The sequence below is a fragment of the Zonotrichia leucophrys genome, chromosome 3 (assembly GCF_028769735.1).
Source record: "Zonotrichia leucophrys gambelii isolate GWCS_2022_RI chromosome 3, RI_Zleu_2.0, whole genome shotgun sequence".
Lineage (NCBI taxonomy): Eukaryota > Metazoa > Chordata > Aves > Passeriformes > Passerellidae > Zonotrichia > Zonotrichia leucophrys.
This window is the reverse complement of record NC_088172.1, coordinates 107,892,508-107,910,704: the sequence shown is the minus strand read 5'-3', so window position 1 is coordinate 107,910,704 and position 18,197 is coordinate 107,892,508. Positions and strand designations below refer to the sequence as shown.

Below are 18,197 nucleotides of genomic sequence, written 5' to 3'. Positions count from 1 at the left end.
TCACCCCTCCATTATTTTATAGATGTATACTATAATCCCACCAGTTCTCATATCCCAATCTTAGAGTAAGGGATGGCTATAGCTGTATTCAAGCTCTGAGCACACATTTGGTTTTTCTGCAGGCAAAGAAAAGTTGCCTGTTTAAAAAAAAAATTAACAAAATTAAACAAAGTTCCACAATAACCCAATGAGAAAATAAACCACTTTTATTCAAATTATAAGGTGTTAATCACTCTTGGAATATAATTATAAACAGCTCCAATTCAGGAAGGTGGGTTTCTTCATTTAACACATACTCATTTGAAGGATACAAAAGAAGTACTTGCTTATATATTCAAAAGCTTAAAATGGAACAATGAGCAGATACCTTTTTGTGTTTAAAAATTAAATTTAACTCTTTCTTCAATAATAAAATATACTACCTATTATACAAAAAGGACAGCATTTTATTCACAGTTGACAGAGTCTCACAATCATAATATTAAACGTGAACTGCAATGACATTTAAAATATATTTTTCCTATTATTACAGATTATGAGGGTTAGAGCAGCACACAAAGGCCCTAATCAGGGTCCTGTCATGTAAAGAGCTGCACATGCAGAGAACAAATACAGAGTTCCTACCCGAAGAGGTTAGGTAGGTTCTAACCTAAAATTGCACATTAAGAGAGGATGTTCCTTGACTGAAAAACACAAATACACAAAGGGATCCTGCCTTGCTTTCTTATCTGATGGAGACCACTGGATACACAGTTACTTTTCACTGTCAAACACTATAAAATAGTTGTTTACAAATAAATTACTTTCATTTGAAACTTACCAGGTCTGAGTTTAAAGGTAATTCCTGATTTCTCCACATGAGTTTCAGACCTTGCTTTTAGCCCAGTACTTCAGGTGGGAGCCGTGAAGAAGCCATCAGCCATTTCTGTGATTAATAACATTTTGGAGGAGAAAACCCAGTCATGTGAACTCAGGTCTTGACCAGTAGCTAAAAATTTAAGTGTCCTTTCAAATGAGCTCTTTTTCGCCTGTATGATGCCCTGAAGAGGTACCATCTCATGGCTCACTGCCCAAATTTTGCCTTTGAATATCAGTGCAGATCTAAGCAACTATGGGTCTGTTGGGGCACAGGTTGCTCACACACTGATAGGAAACTTGTCCACATATCTATTAAGACTTCCAGACTGGTTCCTGCTATCCTCTCTCAGTGGGCTCCCATTCCTCTCTTTCAACCTCAGACCTCCTCAAAGTAACCAGAGTTGTGCTCCAGATGAGTTAGGATTTGAAAACTATTAGGTTTTGGAGGGGCAAAAAGCACTTCTGCTCACCCCCAAATCTTACTATGCAACTTGGTTTTGATCTTCAGGCTTCAGAACTGAAAATGGGTTACAAAAAGAAATCTATTGATAACAAAATCATAATTTTCTAGGAAATACACAGCAGGACCCTTGATTAAAAAAAAAAAAAAAAAAAAAAAGAAAGGACAAAAGGGAGCAAAGGGGGATTCTCATCATAGCTCTGAGGGTTTGCAGAGATGAGGACCTGTTCTCCAGGAATCAAACCACACAACTGTTGGGAATTTGTTCATTGCCTCTGAAAACACAGTCAGGTGTAAAAACTGTCAGGTTTGCACCAGGAAAGAGGGTTGGGTTGTGGAGTGGGGTTTTTCCTCTCAAATTCTTACAGTCAATAATGCCCACCAATTTCCATCACTAAACAACACAACATACTCCTGGTTTCTTTGAAACACAAGGCTTGGACACACAGCAGCATTGGAAATGAGAAGTGAGGCAGCAGCTCGGCAGCTCAGTGCACTTAAGGGAATATTTTTAAGCCATTTAGCAGGAGTTTATTGCTCCAGCACTGGAGGCTTTGAACATTCAAGCACGACAGGGTGTGCATTGTTGTGCCAGAGCTGCCCGCCCTGGGTGTGTGTGGTGTGGGGCAAGGGGCCAAGGGCTGTGTTTAAACGCACCCGCACGAGAAATGCGATTTAGGCAGAACAAAGCACACTCCTGTTGTGCCTCCCCGTGATTATAAAATAGATCTGTGTCATTATAAATAGAAAATGACTGGTGACAAAGATGCTGCTTTGACTCACTTCTGAGGCCAAGCTCCTTCGCTGCGGTTCCGGGTGTCAGAGCAATTTAGCGGCTGCACTGCAGGCAAACGTGTCTGGTTTGGGGTTAGCCAGTCCACATCTCATGATGGCTTAATCTCATTTTAAAACAGCAGGGGATTCACTGGGGTCCTTTGCAAGCATCACTCCCTCACCCAAGGACAGCTCTGAATGCCTTCAAAACTCGCTGTGCCCACTGCAAGGCTCGGATTGCTAAATACCAAATTACCTTGGCCTCTAAGGGACTGCCAAACTTTCAGGGTCTGTGAAGTTGAGATGCTGCTTCCATACAGCTAATGGTGTGGTTCTTGTTTATTCCAGTGGGAACCAAATCAAAGGCACAGAAATAATAGTGCTGTTTCAAAAGTGTAAGTTTTCCTCCTTATGCCACTTTCCATCCCAACAAACTTCACAGTATTATTAAATTAAATAATGCAGATAAATACTCTGAAAATATATATATGTATATGTGTATATGTAGTTTTTATGTTGTAGAGTAGGTAGTTTCAAAAAAAAAAAAAAACAAAAAACCAAACACAAACCCCAAAAACCCAAACCAGAAACTAGAACTGAATCCTCTATTGCAGTATCTGGAATATTCTGCTCATTTACTTCTAAGCATGCTCCTTAAAAATACCTGCAATCTTTCTGCTTCAATAATTTAATCAGAATCCCACTTACATTTGTATTTTATACCACAGTTTATTCCCAAAACTGGAGATAACCTCTCATTTCCTGAAAGCTCTTAAAAACTTTCTTCATGAAAGAGTAGAGAAATCTGCTGCTTGCAAATTCTACTTACTCATTGCTAACTTCCAAACTAAAGTAGTTAATTTAATGAAGGAGGAAAAAAAAAAGGAGTGAAAAAGAAAACTACTAATTTGGTGCCTGTAGCCATTTCCCAAAATCTTCACAATTTATGGACCTAGAGAGACAGGGAAAGAGCAACTTCTCAGCAGTGCAGCAGAATAGGCCAAAATGACCCTGTGAAACCCAAGCAATTCTGGGAATTAAAGGATGTTCCCTCCTGTTATGGTTCTACACTGCAAACTGCTTTTAGGGCTCCCAGTAGTACCCATTAGCAATAGCCAAGCTTTTCTGTTTTAATTTAATTTAATTTCCACCAACAAATTCCACCCTGTGGTGAGAATTGACAGTATCATGTTGAGAACCATTAAAGCATATTTGGATTGTTTTTACTCCATGTATACATAAAAAAAAAAAAACCCACCCTCCTTAGTTTTCTTCAGAGAAGCCACTTCATAATAAGAGTGAGGCAGACACAATGGAGGCATCGTTGTGCTCTGGGATACCACCACAGGGAGTGTGGCTGGAGATACAGCAGAACAAGCCTTGGCATTGCACTGCCTGCACAGCCTGGGCCGTGCTCCCCTCTGAACCCCCCACGGAACCAGAGCAGAGCCTGGCAGCACTGCTCATGCCCCTGCAGTTACCACCTGGTGTCCTTCTTCTGCACTAAGAACCTTTATACCACTCTGCCTCTTCTCCCTGAGTGTTCTCTGCTCTCTCTGCACTCGAAACATCTTCATGCTTATGCCACCTTTGGCTTTACTGGGAATTCCTATTGGGAATTCCCCCACTGGGAATTCTGCCACCAGATTTCAAAGGGAAGAGAATAATAATGCCCTTCATTAATATAGGTTTTTCTGTCATGGCTTTTAGGCCCCTCTCCAGGCAGGCAGGCAGGCAAGCAAGCACTTGTTTAACATTAAGCACATCAATAGTCCCTGTTCACATGCTGCAAGCTAGAAATGCTCATTAGTGCTGGATCATGGCTCCAGCTGAGCTCCAACACTTCAGCCAGGGAGGCAGGCTGGAGGAAAGGTGGCCCTCAAACCTTTCATCAGAGCTGCACCATCACCAATGGAGCAGTTTTGGCTCCTCCAGAGGCTGGTGGGTCCCCTTGGCAGCAGAGGCATGACCCGCTGAGCTGTGACAATGCCACCATTCAGAGCTGCTCAGCTGATGAGCACAGCTCAAATCCACCACATTCAAACACATCCTTGGGAGTGCTTTCAGGATCAGCATCCCTCCAGTGAATGGTGAAAGGGGAATAAGCTGGGGCAACAGGGGAATAAGATGATTGCTGTGGTCTCTGAGAGGCTGCTGGGTCCTGAGCGGGTTACACAGGATTCTTTGGGCTTTTATGTCACATGTTAAAAAATGGACATATCAAGCTCTGATAAACAGAACTGGATGGGGTTTCTGGGCTTTTCTGGGGCTGAGTGTTGTTTGGAATGTGGGACAAGGGAATAAAGCATCTTAAGACTCTCTGCTTTCCCTGCACATGAGCTGGAAGGGAAGAAAAGGGAGCAGGACTCCTCATTTCACTGCTGAGCACTGAGTGGGCTGTCCTAGCTCAGTGTCCAGGCCAGCAGAGCACTCCTAAAAGGAGGGAATGGGAAATCTGTGACTCAGAGGGAACATGTCTACTACCTGAGAGAAACCCCCAGGTAAAGCCATCTTCAACATGCTGCCTTGCTCATGTCTGTGCTGAAATTCAAAAAGTCCAGACTAAACAGTTACTCAACTCTTGGCTAAAGGATCCCAGATGAAAAGACACAATTTTAAAAATTATTTTAATGCTGTTTGCTCCAAAAAAAAAAAAATCATTACCTCCTTCAACTTCTCATCAAGTATAAACCTCCCAGCTTTCCTGCCTCCTCTGGAATTACTAAGTCATTGCAGACATCAAAATTAATGAAGAGATGAAAGATTCAGCAGAGAGGCAAAATCTTACTGGAAAAATAGTTCTTAATATAAAAACTATTCAAGAATAATGGATATGTTTAGAAAAGTAATAAACAAAGACAAATTTCCTGATGCTTAAAAGAATACATGTGAAGGAGGACACAAGACTGAGGGGTTATTTTTTTTTCCTTAAAACACCAATTCTTTTTTTTTTAAATAATGCTTCAATTTCTTTTAAATAATGCTTCCAACCAGTGTTTCTGGTTTTACAGGAGTGTGATTTCCACTGGCTAAAATTTAGCAGTACTTTCAAGTACTCAGCTTATTAGCCAAACTCAGGTGATGCAGACAGGGGGCTTCATCCCACCAGATGGAAGGGCTACACTAAAATACAGTCTCCCCTGAGCACATCCACAAGAATCCTGAGGAAATGGTTATGGCTAACTTGGAGCTGAATCTGAGCACAGACAAGATAGGGAGAAAGGCATTTAGGGGTTAAAATAAAATAAATATATATTTAAAATAAATAGTATGCGCAATTCAGCTTAACTTTCTTGTAGGAAACAAAATTGTCTATTTTCTTTGTGTTAGAGACTGTCACTTCCCTTGGCAGTGGTTTTTCAGCTGCTGCAACCAGAAGAGTAACCAGTAGTTCTATATTCCACACTAGACCTGATAAAGCAGTATCATTATGTGATTTCTATACGAAAAATTGTTTCTTATAATCCTGGTTTAAACAGACTTTAAAGAGATACTCTTTAGTCCTACCTGTGCTGCAAAATGACCTCTTGGCAATTCAAAGAGTTCTAACAGAGAATAAGGGCAACTAATCATGGGAGCCTCAAGAACTCCCATACCACTGCTAATAGAAGAAAAATCAATATTCCTTCCAATATGAATGGAGTGTTGGATTGACTGAGCAGGGAGCTTTGAAATAAATATCTAAGAAATGTTTGGATGAAATGGACATCTTCACAGACATTTGGTCTGCATTTCTGAAATGTAGATGATTAAATCCACATTGTTGGCTTCTTCCCTCTCTGCACTATGTCTTTCTTTACATCTTACAAAAAAATTTATGAACAAAGTTATTGTAAATCTGCAATGTCTGTCTTGTCACTTAGATTCTTTTCAGAAATGCTGCCTTGCCAATGTAGATATACAATTCTTTATGATTAATATTTATTACTTACAATTCTAAATACAATGGAAGGTCACCAAAAATACTCTGCCTAAAAGAGTCTGGAGCCCTTTACAATCTCATTGGTGATGGATCCTGAGCCTTGAGAACTGAGCTCAAAATCTTAGCAAAACACCTTTCTATGTAGGATTTCCAGTATTTCCTGCTTCTGGCAATGGATAAAGCCAAGAAGCACAAAGGTAAGTGAAAGTTACAGATCTGAAAGCATGAGCTTGGATTTCAAACCCAAACAAAGGTCAGGGAATGCCTGAACCTGTCCATGATCTTGGATCAGCCTATAATAGAGTTATGAGTAAAATGCAAAGTTAGGATTAGAGTGAGACTTGGATTCAGACAGAACTGGCACTGTAGCTGAAAACTGCTCCATTTTCCTCTAATTTCTCATATCCATCATTATAGTTTATCTAAATATTTTGGAATACTGTGTGAAAACTGAATATATTTAAGGATTATTTTTAGCAATTTATTAAAAGGAAATTAGCCTGGGGGCTTTTCAATTTTATTATGAAATCTTAAAAAGTTTTTAAGAACATGCAAATCATCTCAGAAAAAGTTCATTTCATTTATAGATAATTTTCTTTTTGATGTAAGCCCAACCATTTTTAAACATAATTTTTTTAAAAAACAGATGCAATTTGAGGTCACTGAAATCAACTGATTGTGATTTGGCCCTCTTCTATAAAAGATAGAGGCAAACATATAAGAGAATTTCAGAACTGTGAGATTCAGCAAAATTGTGAAGATTCTGAGATGAAAATCGGGGCAGAACTTGGTTCACCTGCCTGAGATCTGCTGCATGTTTGGACAGTCTTCTTTTAGGACATAAATATAATAAACAGAAAGCAAGAATCTGCATCTGCTTCTGTGTCTTTTATTCAAAAGTTCAAAGCAACTGTGACTAAGAAAAGCTACTGACTGAAATGCAAACCTGGGAAAAGGCAAATGAGAAAAATGCAGTTTCTGTTGATTGACAGGATCATATCGAGAGTAAAAAAATCCCCTGGACCATTGATCAGAGAGAAGACTTTTCTCTAGGAACAAACTTGCAGAGCTTTGCTAACAACACTTTTCTAAACTGACCGAGCCATCCTGACCCAAGTGTTGAGTGAAAACAAAAAACCAGAAAGACAGAAAGAAAGGATCAAGTCAATTAAGAGAAATAAATAAATAAATAATTGCCAGAATTTTAAAAAAGAAAAAAATAAGAAAATATAATCACAATAATTTCAATCTCATGAAGAAATGTTTTTAACAAGCCACATGTGCTTGTGCAGATACTTCTAATCTCATCAGATTTTTCTGGCTGCTATTAGTGTTCTCTGAGAAAGCTGATTTCTCAGCAATATTTTAAGGAGTGCCAGCCTTTGCCCTCCAGTCTAGCCACTGCTAAAATAGCCCATTCTAGGAGAAGTCTTGGGAGTTCATGGATTTTCTTCCAAGGTTTTGAAAGCTCAGAACAAATTGACCATTGCATGTGAAACAATAGTCAACCACAAACTCTCTTCAGTCAATGAGCAACATTCTGCTCCCAGCTGGGTTAGTGTGAAAAGTGGAATTATCCCACTAAAGCAAAAAGATGGTTTCAGATTGTCATCAGCATCATACAGCACAGCCTGGCTTTCGATGTTGTTCCACTTTCCCAGCTCTCTCACTGCAAACATTTCTGCTGTGAGGTTCCCCTTGGTCACAGCTCACGAGCTTGGGGTTCCCCTCAAATCAGTGCAGCTTTAGCAGCTCTGATCAGAAGGGGAGCCACATCAGGTTACAGCTCAGCTTTATTTTATTTTTAAAACAGCAATAAATCCCTCCACAAACTGAAACCCATGAACCATGTGCTCTCCTGTACGTACTGGAACACATGAGTTTCAAGTGAAAGAGCTGCCATTCTGAATCTGCTGAAAAAATGTGCAAATAATCACCAGTGTAAGCAGATTTGCCAGGCAGACACTGCAGACAGAGCAAAATAATCTCTTTTAGGAAAAAATGCCTAATTCAGAATTGTGGAACCTGGCTGGGTAAGGCCTGGATGAGTGGGATTGAGGCAACATGCAGGGATTTCTGCTAGCACACTTGCTGAATTCCTGGCTGGAAAGATGCCTCTCACTGTGCCAGCCTGCCCTCTCTGAGGCTCTCACAGCAAGCTCCTCCTGGGGTGAGATGCTGAGCACTTGCAAGTGACCCATCTGGAGCCCAAGGCGACGAAAGCGCTTCCCCTGCCTGGAATCCGAGTGCAGCGACAGCTTCCCACTGCTGATCCAAGCTTCCCAAGATAGCAATTATAGAGGAGCTGGCAACCATACAGCCAAGATGACAATATCCTGCGTGGTTTGGTTTGCTGTGCCAATTCCCTCTGTGGGTGCTGGAGTCAATCTGCTGCCCCTGTTATTGCTGTGTCTGTCTGTATCTACCAACCAACAGATCCACTGGGCATTCTGGCACAGGCCCTGCTCTTCCAAGGGCTGCCTGCTCAATTGCTCTTTCATTCTCTTGCTTTAAACATTCAGATCCAACAACACCATGCAAATTTTATGCAGAGTAGCATCTGCAAGTCTGACATATTCACTCAGGCTTCCCCCTCTTGCACCAAGTTAAAAATAAATACCCTATAAACTCCTGGGCCTGCTAAGACAGAAGATGCATTCAGAGAGTTTATTTAAATATAACTGCTAAGAGCATTTCTGCTTTAGGGTCAAACTCCTATTTTTCCCCTCTCTCTCTCCTAAATTTTGTTATTGCCTCAAGGATCTTAATAGAACTGAAGGAAAAAGCCTCCTTGAAATAATCTAGAGAAGAACCATAATCCAGATAAACCACCAAGTTCTATGCGTTCCTAACTCTCTTACCTGAAATTTCAGCTATTTTTAAAACTCTAAAGGATGCAGGTCATGATGTACCCCCAACACAGAACAAGGAACTAGTCAAGCGGACTCATTTCCAATACTGATTGCAAATAATACTAGTTGGGCCAGATCTTGGGTTAGACTTCAAAGGGTGTCCACCTCTACCCCCACCTCCATTCCCCACCCCCCACCCTACCACAGCTGCCTTCCCTTTTCCCCAGGGAGAGGCAGATTTGTCCCTGCCCAATACACTTGGAACAAGGGAAGTCACAAAGATGCCAACCAGACAGCGTAACGATAAAGTACATCTTAAGGCAACAAGGAGCAGAGTCTGTAAAAGGGGATACTGAGCCATGGCTGGGGGCAGTTAGGACTTGCTGAGCCTCTTGGCCACATCTGCGTAGGCTTGCTCGATTTCTTTGTCTGCTGCACAGGTGTTGGTGAACTCATCCCTGCTGTACGCGTTCTTCAGGTACCGCCACAGCCCCGTCATCTCCGCCGGGAACTCGAAGTTGCGGTATTTCTTTGCAACAATCTAAAGCAAAGATAAAACACCTGAAAAAACCCATCTCACAGGGGATGCATCTCCTTCTCCAAGGGAGCATCTCTTGGTCTCTTCTGTCATATAATTCATAGCAAATGAGAGGAATGTTTGGAGAATCAGGGATTTATCACAGAAAAGGCTTAGATGTGCTGCTGCTTGTCCCATATCTTGCAAGGCTGCTGCTTGGCCTAAGGATACTCTAAAGCTACAACCTGGCTACTGTTACCAAATTTCAACTTTTATGGTACTTGAAGTTCCTTGATTTTATCATATTGGGGTTTTGTTTTATTTTTTTTTCAGAAGTCTTAAGTACATCACTTAAACCTGAGACACCACATAAGAAGGGTCTGAATCATCAAGAGCAAGACAGATTTAAGAGAAAGTCATTAGTAATGATTATAACATATTTTCATATTAATTATTATATTTAACATTATTTTTTATATATATATGGTATTATATTTTAATGTATGTAATATATTTTCCTGGTAAATGGTGTCAGAGGATATAACCACCTACAGCTGTTGGAAGGCTGGATCCATATTCATGAAAAGGAAAAATTCAGGGTGGTATGGGTACCATGATTAGGAAACCAAGATGATTTAGCATATATTAGAAACAGGAGCACTGGGATAAACTGAGGGAGAAAATGGTTATTTCAAGACTTGTTAGACTAGGAAATTGTCTATCAAGGCAAATTTTCCATTTCTAAAAACACTTAGGCCCTTATTCAGGAAAATAGTTAAGTGCATACTTAATTTTAAGCACCTGTACAGTCCCATTGAAGTAAATGGGATTAATCTGCACTTAAAGCTAGTTGGTTGGTTAAGTACCTTGCTGGATTGGGATATTTCAGTTTCCCTGTAGGAATATACCATATAGAATAAGCTTGTGGTGACAGAGTGAACTATCTGATAGGAAAGGATGGATTAGCTAATTTAATGAGTGCTTCCAATCTCTAATTTTTCTGACAGTATAAAATTGTTCCTGGGCATAAATTACACACATATGTGCCACATAGTTCCCCTTTATTCTTAAAGCACATGGTAGAGCTGTTCTCCATCTCAGATTTCTTAGGACAGTCATGTTCTCAGAAACAACTGTGATTTGTTTCTATTACTTGGTATAAGCAAGTCCAAATCCTGTCCTAAACTGCATTTAATTAAGCATTCTTGCCTTCCCTGATGCTTCACACGCATATGGGGAAGATAAAACCTGCTGGGCAACTTAAGTCAACATTTTCAAAACTTCCAGCACACATCTTCCATCAAATGAAAAAATAATTCACCCCTTTCTTCTATCTGTTAAATGCTTTTCAGGCAATAACCTATGGCTACGCTTGTCTGAGAAAAATTTTAATTCTCTTTTTACATCTTTCATTTCATCCCTAGGAGACAAGAACCAGTGAGGGGCCACACATTCATTTTGTATTTCTGACTCCAACGTTGCCAATGAAGACAAGCCAGAATAAGCACTAAACCTGTGAGGATATTATCACATTTCTCACCTGGTGACTTACGTGCTTTTTTAATATTTTTTTTTCTTTTTGCATGTGTGCAGTCAGCTCCCAGGCTCAGTTTATGTTTTGGCTCACAGAGCCAAATTAGATGCATGACTTGGCTTTAATTCCTTGCTCACTCGCTTGCCAAGGTCTGCCAGGTACTTGCGTTATTCTAAAGCAACATGTCATCTGATAAATTAAATAAATGCAACATTTAGAAGTCAAGATGATGTACATGATTTGTACTATACCAGCAACCATAGTACATCTGAAATCCTGGACCTTGGCAATGACTTTGATTTGTTAACTTCTCTGTGTGAAATACCAGATGGAATAAAAATTCCCCAAAGAGATGGACTGCTGCTCTTAAGTTACAAATGGGTGGGAACTGACTAAAGTTTTGACATGTTTCTTAAGAGCATTAGGAACTAATTAATACAAAAGACTGCTGCTACTTGCAGCAGGGTAAAAATAAAGAGACAAGACATCTAGAACTTAGTACTGTCTTCACTGCTAATAAGTGATGGGACAGTTTTCCCATGAACTAAGTATAAAGTTCCTTTATTTAACCTGTAGGAAACAGTGAAGAGCAGAACTGTGTTTCAAACTGCTCTTCTAGGCCTTAAGAACTCTGCTGAAATACAGAGAGTACAAAAACCTCGGCTGTGGCACTCAGCTGTCAGAGCAAGGCACATCATGCCAGATAAGGCTTCTTTGATCATCTCACGACATCTTTTACCTTCACAACGTGGAGTTTGGGCAGAAGGTTGCAGTCAGCAAGCGTCAGGTCATCTCCATCCAGAAACTTGCGTTTAGACACTTTTTCCTCTTCAGTGCTGTCTGCATCAATCTCCTCTGGCAGGGGAGTTCTCAGGTAGTCATCCAGCTTCTTCAGAGCCTTCACTAAGCCCCTTTCAAGTGCTTTGCCAAAAAAAGCAAACAATAAGTGATTAGAATTGTTTAGAAATGCTTATTATCAATGGCTATGGTAGTCTTTAGAAAAAAAAGCCAAGAAACAATTTATTTTTTGTTAATTTGTGCTCCAAAGCCAACACAATCCAATGGCAAAGTAGCCCAGCAAAGTACATCTGCATAAAGCTCTTCCTGCCGTGGGAAAAGGGACACAGGGACCTTGCTGTACCATGTCTTCTCCTGACAAACAACAAAAAGCAGTGAAAGAGATCACAGAAGATAAAAACAGCTTGACAAGGTGATATACCAAAAAAACACATATTGCCTATGATACTCTTCTTCTGGTCTGTTGAAAGCCATCACACACGAACGGGAACCCTGTACACTGCTCCTTCATTTTTCTAACCAGCTGCATAGGACTGCAATGAAGCAGAATTTTCTAGCATTACTTCAGCTCTATCAAGTCTTAATTTTACTTCTTTCAACACCCTTGCAGAGTAATTAAAAGCAATAGCAGTAATTCCAAAGATGCTAACCAGAGCCCCATAGAGCTGAAAGATATGCTACAAATGAGATGAGATATTAGCCAATGTTAAAATTCCCATTTAACTCTAGCTCAACTTGGGTGCAAATGCTCTTTTTGAGAGATCTCAAATAGTCTTGCAATGGAGAGGAGACTCCAGACATCTTAATTCAGTTACTGAAGATCATGTCCCACGCTGCTGCTGGCTCCAACTAATTCCAATGTTCAAATGCCATCTAGACCTCTTCGCCAGAGTACAAATTTTTCACCCAGGCAAGGAATTTGTGTTTTTATGCTTCACTGTCAGGACAATAGAAAAGCTTGCTTGCAATTGCAAGTACAATTTCCACTTACAAAAAACTGGATAACTCTGTGCAAGTTTGTGCATTATTCAAACTGCAAATGCTGGGGGGCAAAGAAGGGTCTTTTGTGTTTCTGTCTGAAGGGTGAAAAGCATGATGGAGTCCTGGTCCCCCACAAGTGCCTCAAAGTGCTAAAGCAACATAAATAAGAAACAGCAAGAATTTACAATGTGAAAAAATAACAACATGACTCATGGGCTTAAGGCCAGAATTTTAGCTGGTGAAAATTACCTGCAGTGATTTATACTTGCAGCAGATGTGGCCTGGAGTCATTATTAATGGCATAATACTGTAAAATCTTATATCTCTGAGTAACTTACTGCCACTGAACTTAGGGGAGAGTTACTCAGGTGGTATAGTACTACAAGACCTAAGGAGATAAGTACAAGGACCTATGGATTCAAACTGAAAGAGAGGTTAATTACATGCAAGAAATCTTTTATGGTTGCCCAGAGAAGCTGTGGCCCCATCCCTGGCAGTATTCAAGGTCAGGGTGGACAGGGCTTGATGCAACCTGGGATAGTGGGAGGTGTCCACAGCAGGAGGTTTGCTGTGGTGACGGTCTTTAAGGTCTTTTCCAACCCAAACTTTCTACAATTCTATGGTCCTAAATATATTTATGGACCACAACAGGCACTCGAAAGGGCTGCAACAATCACCCTTCACAGAGAGCCTTGCTGGCCCAGGTAACCACAGGCTCTGCTGTCAGCTGCCCCCGTGCTTTTGGCACAGGGAGAAAGGCAGCATGTCCAGGGCCACTGAGAGAGCAGGAGCTGAACACCACAGAACATGATTTCCCTGCTGCCCTAACATCCATTAAACCTGTGCCAGCAGTGGAAGTCAGATTCTGCCACTTGATGCCTTGCTCCCACTGAAGTCTCTTGGCCCAGCACCAGGGAACCATACCAGCTCTTTTGTGGCTGACTCTGAGACACAGTGGCAAACCCTGGCTTAATTGATTGACTGGAGAAATGACTGCAATCCAACTGAAAACACCCCCGCAAACATAGCAGGGAGGGAAGGAATTTTATTTCTGAAAGCAGAGCATCTAAAGCGACTGAAGTGCTGCCATGCATAAAACAAAAGTGTTGCCATCCCTCATTTAATCAATTCAAATTGAATTTTGACACTGACATTCTGCTGTCAGATGCTGGCAGTGTTGCCTTTAATTGCCTGCAGCTGTCCTGCCTCACAACTTCCACAGGAGGATAGGAACTGTGGAGTGTGGCAGCACTCAAAGGATTTAGCAATCTCTTTTTGGTTTGACCTGTAACACCTGTTGAATAGACAGTTCTGCTTTCTCTTGGTCAGCCTCAAACTGTGTCTTCTTACAGTGTGTTCATGTAGAGACAGTGGACTGGAATTACTGTGATTTTATTCAGTTTTGTTCATCTGGATTTTAGAGAACTGGCTCAACACAGACCACTTTCCAGTATTCCCTTCACCCAGTAGGATTGTTGGTTCTCCAAGTCATCTGAGCAATATTCCAGTGTCAGGAGGATGTTTGATGTTTTGTGTAGGGGATCAGTCAGGTGTGAGCACAGAGACAGCAGCAGCAGCAGGTGAGGTGTGTTTATGTAACTCTTCTGGAACTTATTAGGTTTTGGGGGATTTTTTTGCTCTCATTGCTCTATCAAAGTGCGTCATGGCTGTCCCAAAAAACAATGCCTGGAGTGCATCCTGTTTGTGACAGCAAGAAAAACAACTGTCTGAATTCATAGTTGGCTCTTGCATGCAGCAGTTTTAGGCCAGAAATAAGTGTGTATGTTCAGGGCTCAATACATCTGTGACCCAATTCACAGGCTCTGCTGGAGCCCACAGGATGCTGACACCTCACATTGAAATCACCACAGAGTCAGGACCTTCTTATATCCTGACAGGCAAGAACTGAACAACTACTTGTGACACCAATGACCCCATTTTTTTTAATCAAAACTGTTCTTAGTAAACTAGATCTTAGATCCTAGTAATTTCTCACAACAGCCTGGAAAATAGGAAAATAGTGAATAAGAGAGAACTGCTCTCCTTCCAATTAAATAGTGAAAAAATTTTGAAAAACTAAGAGAATTAAAATCCATAAATTGCCACATCAAATGGATTTTAGGTGTATGGGGTCAGATTTTTAAAGCCTGTTGATGATTTCCAAGGCATTTTTGAAATCCATATTCAAATATCCATGTTGCAAATCCTACTTTCTAGGTGCCCTAACACACTCAGATCTATCTGTAGGATTTAAAATCTTATGTTCCTTGAGAAGATACTCAGGGAAATCCCCACCTCAAACTGGGAGGATGTGTAAAAGAATCTAATTTTCTCTCTTGCCTGGTAGATATTTATGCATTATTTGAAAGGTGAAAAATTGTGAATGGAGACCAGGAAATGACTTCTTCAGAGTAGCCTACAGCTATGGAACTCTTTCCTGAGGAAAGAACTGTCTGGGTTCACATTACTGACCAAACTCAGCTTGGATTAATTCCTTAAACTTGGACTTAATTCTAAACATCCCATACTGTGGCTATTTCATGAAAATCTGGGTGACTCTCTACATTGTCTCCACTGAGAGCATAGGGGAGAGGATGCACTCACCAAGGCAGGGGCCATGTGAACACCAGTCAGCACCAGACTGGATGAAGACATTTAAAAAGATGTGAAGATCTAAAAGGTTCCTAATTCCCCATTTGTGAGGGTACCACCCACAGTGAATTTCAGAAGTGGCTGAGCACCTAATTTCCTTGGCAACTTGTCCTCTGGGAAACATCATTAAAGAACTAAATAGCTTTGCTGATAACAGCTAATGGGTGGGATTAATCTTCCCCAAAGTGAGTAAAATTAAAAGAATAGGTTTGAATTAAACACCCTGAGAGCTTCCTCTCTGTTCAGTGGAGTTTTCTCTTCTACACTTGGTTTTGGTGACCCCTAAATGAGCTGTGGGAGAACTTCTCCTGAAGTGTCTACTCACATCCCTGCATTGTCTTGGTAATGTCAGGGTGGAGGATTCAACATTACAACACCAAGTAGAGCCAGGCCTGAGTATGTGGCTCTGTGCTGCTTTTGAAACTTCTACCTCCAACTCTTCCCCACCCTGCAGACTTTCAGAAGGACCTCAGAGATCCCAAATGTGATCAGCTTTGAGAGAGAAGCCCTGTCATCAGCTTATCCATGCTACAGCTGAAATGTCTGAACTCTTGGAAACCATTTTTCTGGACAGTGGAATCACCAAGCACAAAGGCACCAGCATCATATTGCCTTCGCTGGGATATATTTAATACAACCTCGAATTCCAAGAAATTCTACCCATGTATAGACAAGATCCATGGTGGAACCATCTCTCTCAGCCTTCTCTACTTCATTCTGGGCTACTTATGCAGCCAAAGACAACTTCTAGCAATGACAGTCCTGCCCTGTCATCCCACCAATAATAAACAATAATATTAGTAAAAAACCTTCATGAGCTTTTTGTGATTTTTCTTCTCCCTTCAAAACTAGGATTTTAAACAACTTTACTTAAGAATTCTGAGTTAGAGGCCAGAAAAATAGCACTTTCCAACCTCAAAGCAACCACAGAACACTTAATGAATGTACTACCATCTGTCAAATGCACAGGGTGAGGTTCAATTTAGCTGATGATACCTAATTCACATTGACATTCTGTTTTCAGCAGAAGGTTACTTGATGTTGAACAATGAGATTAACAAATTCTGACATGCACAGAAATACAAATAATGTAACAAAAGTTAATACTGGGCAAAACTGTGCTCTCAGTTACACTGACATAAAAGAGGAGTAACTGCATTGTCAACAAGCTATTCCATATTTACTCCAGTTCAACCAAGAACAGACTTTGGCTCTGTTATTCAATTCTTCAAGCAAAAACTTCCTTAAACTATTAGTCTGTGCAACTATTTCCAGGGGATGGAGAGAAACCCTTGTGCCTTGAAGTACTTATACTACATCTGAACAAAACATTGGAAAATGTAATGCATGGAGCAATCCTGCAAGTCAAGGAGAGGGCCAGATGACAAAGATTCATTAACAGGTACTCAGGCTGAAATTTTGGCCATCGTGAAGCTCATGGAAGTTTTGCTGTTGACTTTAGTGGGATTAGGATTTCTCCAGAAGCTTTTAAAGCCAAAAGAGACTATTTTAATCAGTTAATCTGACCTCTGAAATAACACCAGCCATAAAACTCCCAGCGTCATCGGTCGTTTCCATCTCTGTTTTCTGTGGGTCAAATAAGGCTGAAGCAAAATGGAAAGTAACTCGAAAGTAGTAAAAGAAAAACGGTTTGGAAAAAGTAGAACTGATTCAGACTGCCCACACCCACAGCATTTGCAGAGGTCAGGCAAGGACTCTTTTTCCCCTTCCTTGAACTCCAAATATTTCCTTCCTTGTTTTATGTTGGGACAAGGAGAAACAGCAAAGCAGACAAAGCACATAAACACCAATCTCTGTGGCCTGAATGAGCCACTGGAAGGCAAATCATTCCATCTTAAAATAGTAGCCTAGGAAAAGCTGAATTACCACCAGAGAAGCCTCAATCTCACTTTCTCTATTTCTCTCACTCTCTCACACAGGCAGACTGGCTACCTAAATTTAAAATAGCTAAAATGAAGTGAGATGACTAATTTTTTATGTGTTTGTGCGGAACCTCTTGCAGGTAGGGATTTCATGTGATAGTTATTATGGAAAAAGATTCAAAGCATAGAGGGCACAATCAGAGTATGAAGAACAATAGATTTTAAAGCAAACTGAACATAAAAACCATTTGATTTATGTGAAAAGAGAGCAAAAATAGTTTTTTAAACAAACTTTAAGCAAAAAAAAAGCAAGATTTCTAAACAAACATGAAAACAAGGAAGTCATGTTTGGGGATGGTTGGTTAAGTAAGTCTTGCCTAGACATCCCATAATTTTTGCATCACTTTTTAAATGGTGACAATCTTCAAAATTAACATATCATTTCCAAATTAAAAGGAGAATAACCTTCTGTTTCAAACAGTTTTACAGAAAATACTTTTACTTTCCAAAGCAAGTTATTATTCACAAAATTCCACCCACATTTGCCAATAAATCAGGTTACTCACACCACCCATGGCATTTTTATTAAATAAACCTTTTGTCACAAAACATTTTCTCCAAGTCAAGGACAAATATATGAGGTCCTTTTTCTAAGTGATTATTCCTGTGACAACAAGGCTTCAAAGTGATTGAAGCCCAGCAACATCTTGTCTTTTGTAGCCAACATCAGAAATTATCTGAGGCTGATCTCGGCACAACTGCAAGGTTCTTAATTGTCAAGCCCAGGCAAGTACAACAAACCGTGATCCATGTACAAAAATGAACAATTCCTGCTGCTACCCTGGATCACTGATTGATGTTTTCCCTTTTTACTGCTTTCTTCCACTGCCCTCCTGTAAGATTTATCCTGTAACACACGCAAATGAACTTGGTGAAATACCAATGAGGGAAAAGGGGGAACAGTGC

General features: G+C 40.5%; 1 protein-coding gene across 2 annotated transcripts in view; it reads right to left on the bottom strand.

The window, feature by feature from the left end:
- Positions 1 to 7,301: 7,301 nt before the first annotated feature.
- The window catches only part of CLIC5 (chloride intracellular channel 5), a 70,495-nt gene continuing 59,599 nt past the window's right edge, over positions 7,302 to 18,197 (bottom strand). For both annotated transcript variants that reach the window (XM_064707115.1, XM_064707116.1), the window contains exons 5-6: positions 11,657 to 11,838; positions 7,302 to 9,407 (exon numbers count right to left, since the gene is read on the bottom strand). In XM_064707115.1, the coding sequence (XP_064563185.1) occupies positions 9,240 to 9,407; positions 11,657 to 11,838 (350 nt within the window). In that variant the 3' untranslated portion in view covers positions 7,302 to 9,239. The remainder of the gene's footprint in view (positions 9,408 to 11,656; positions 11,839 to 18,197) is intronic.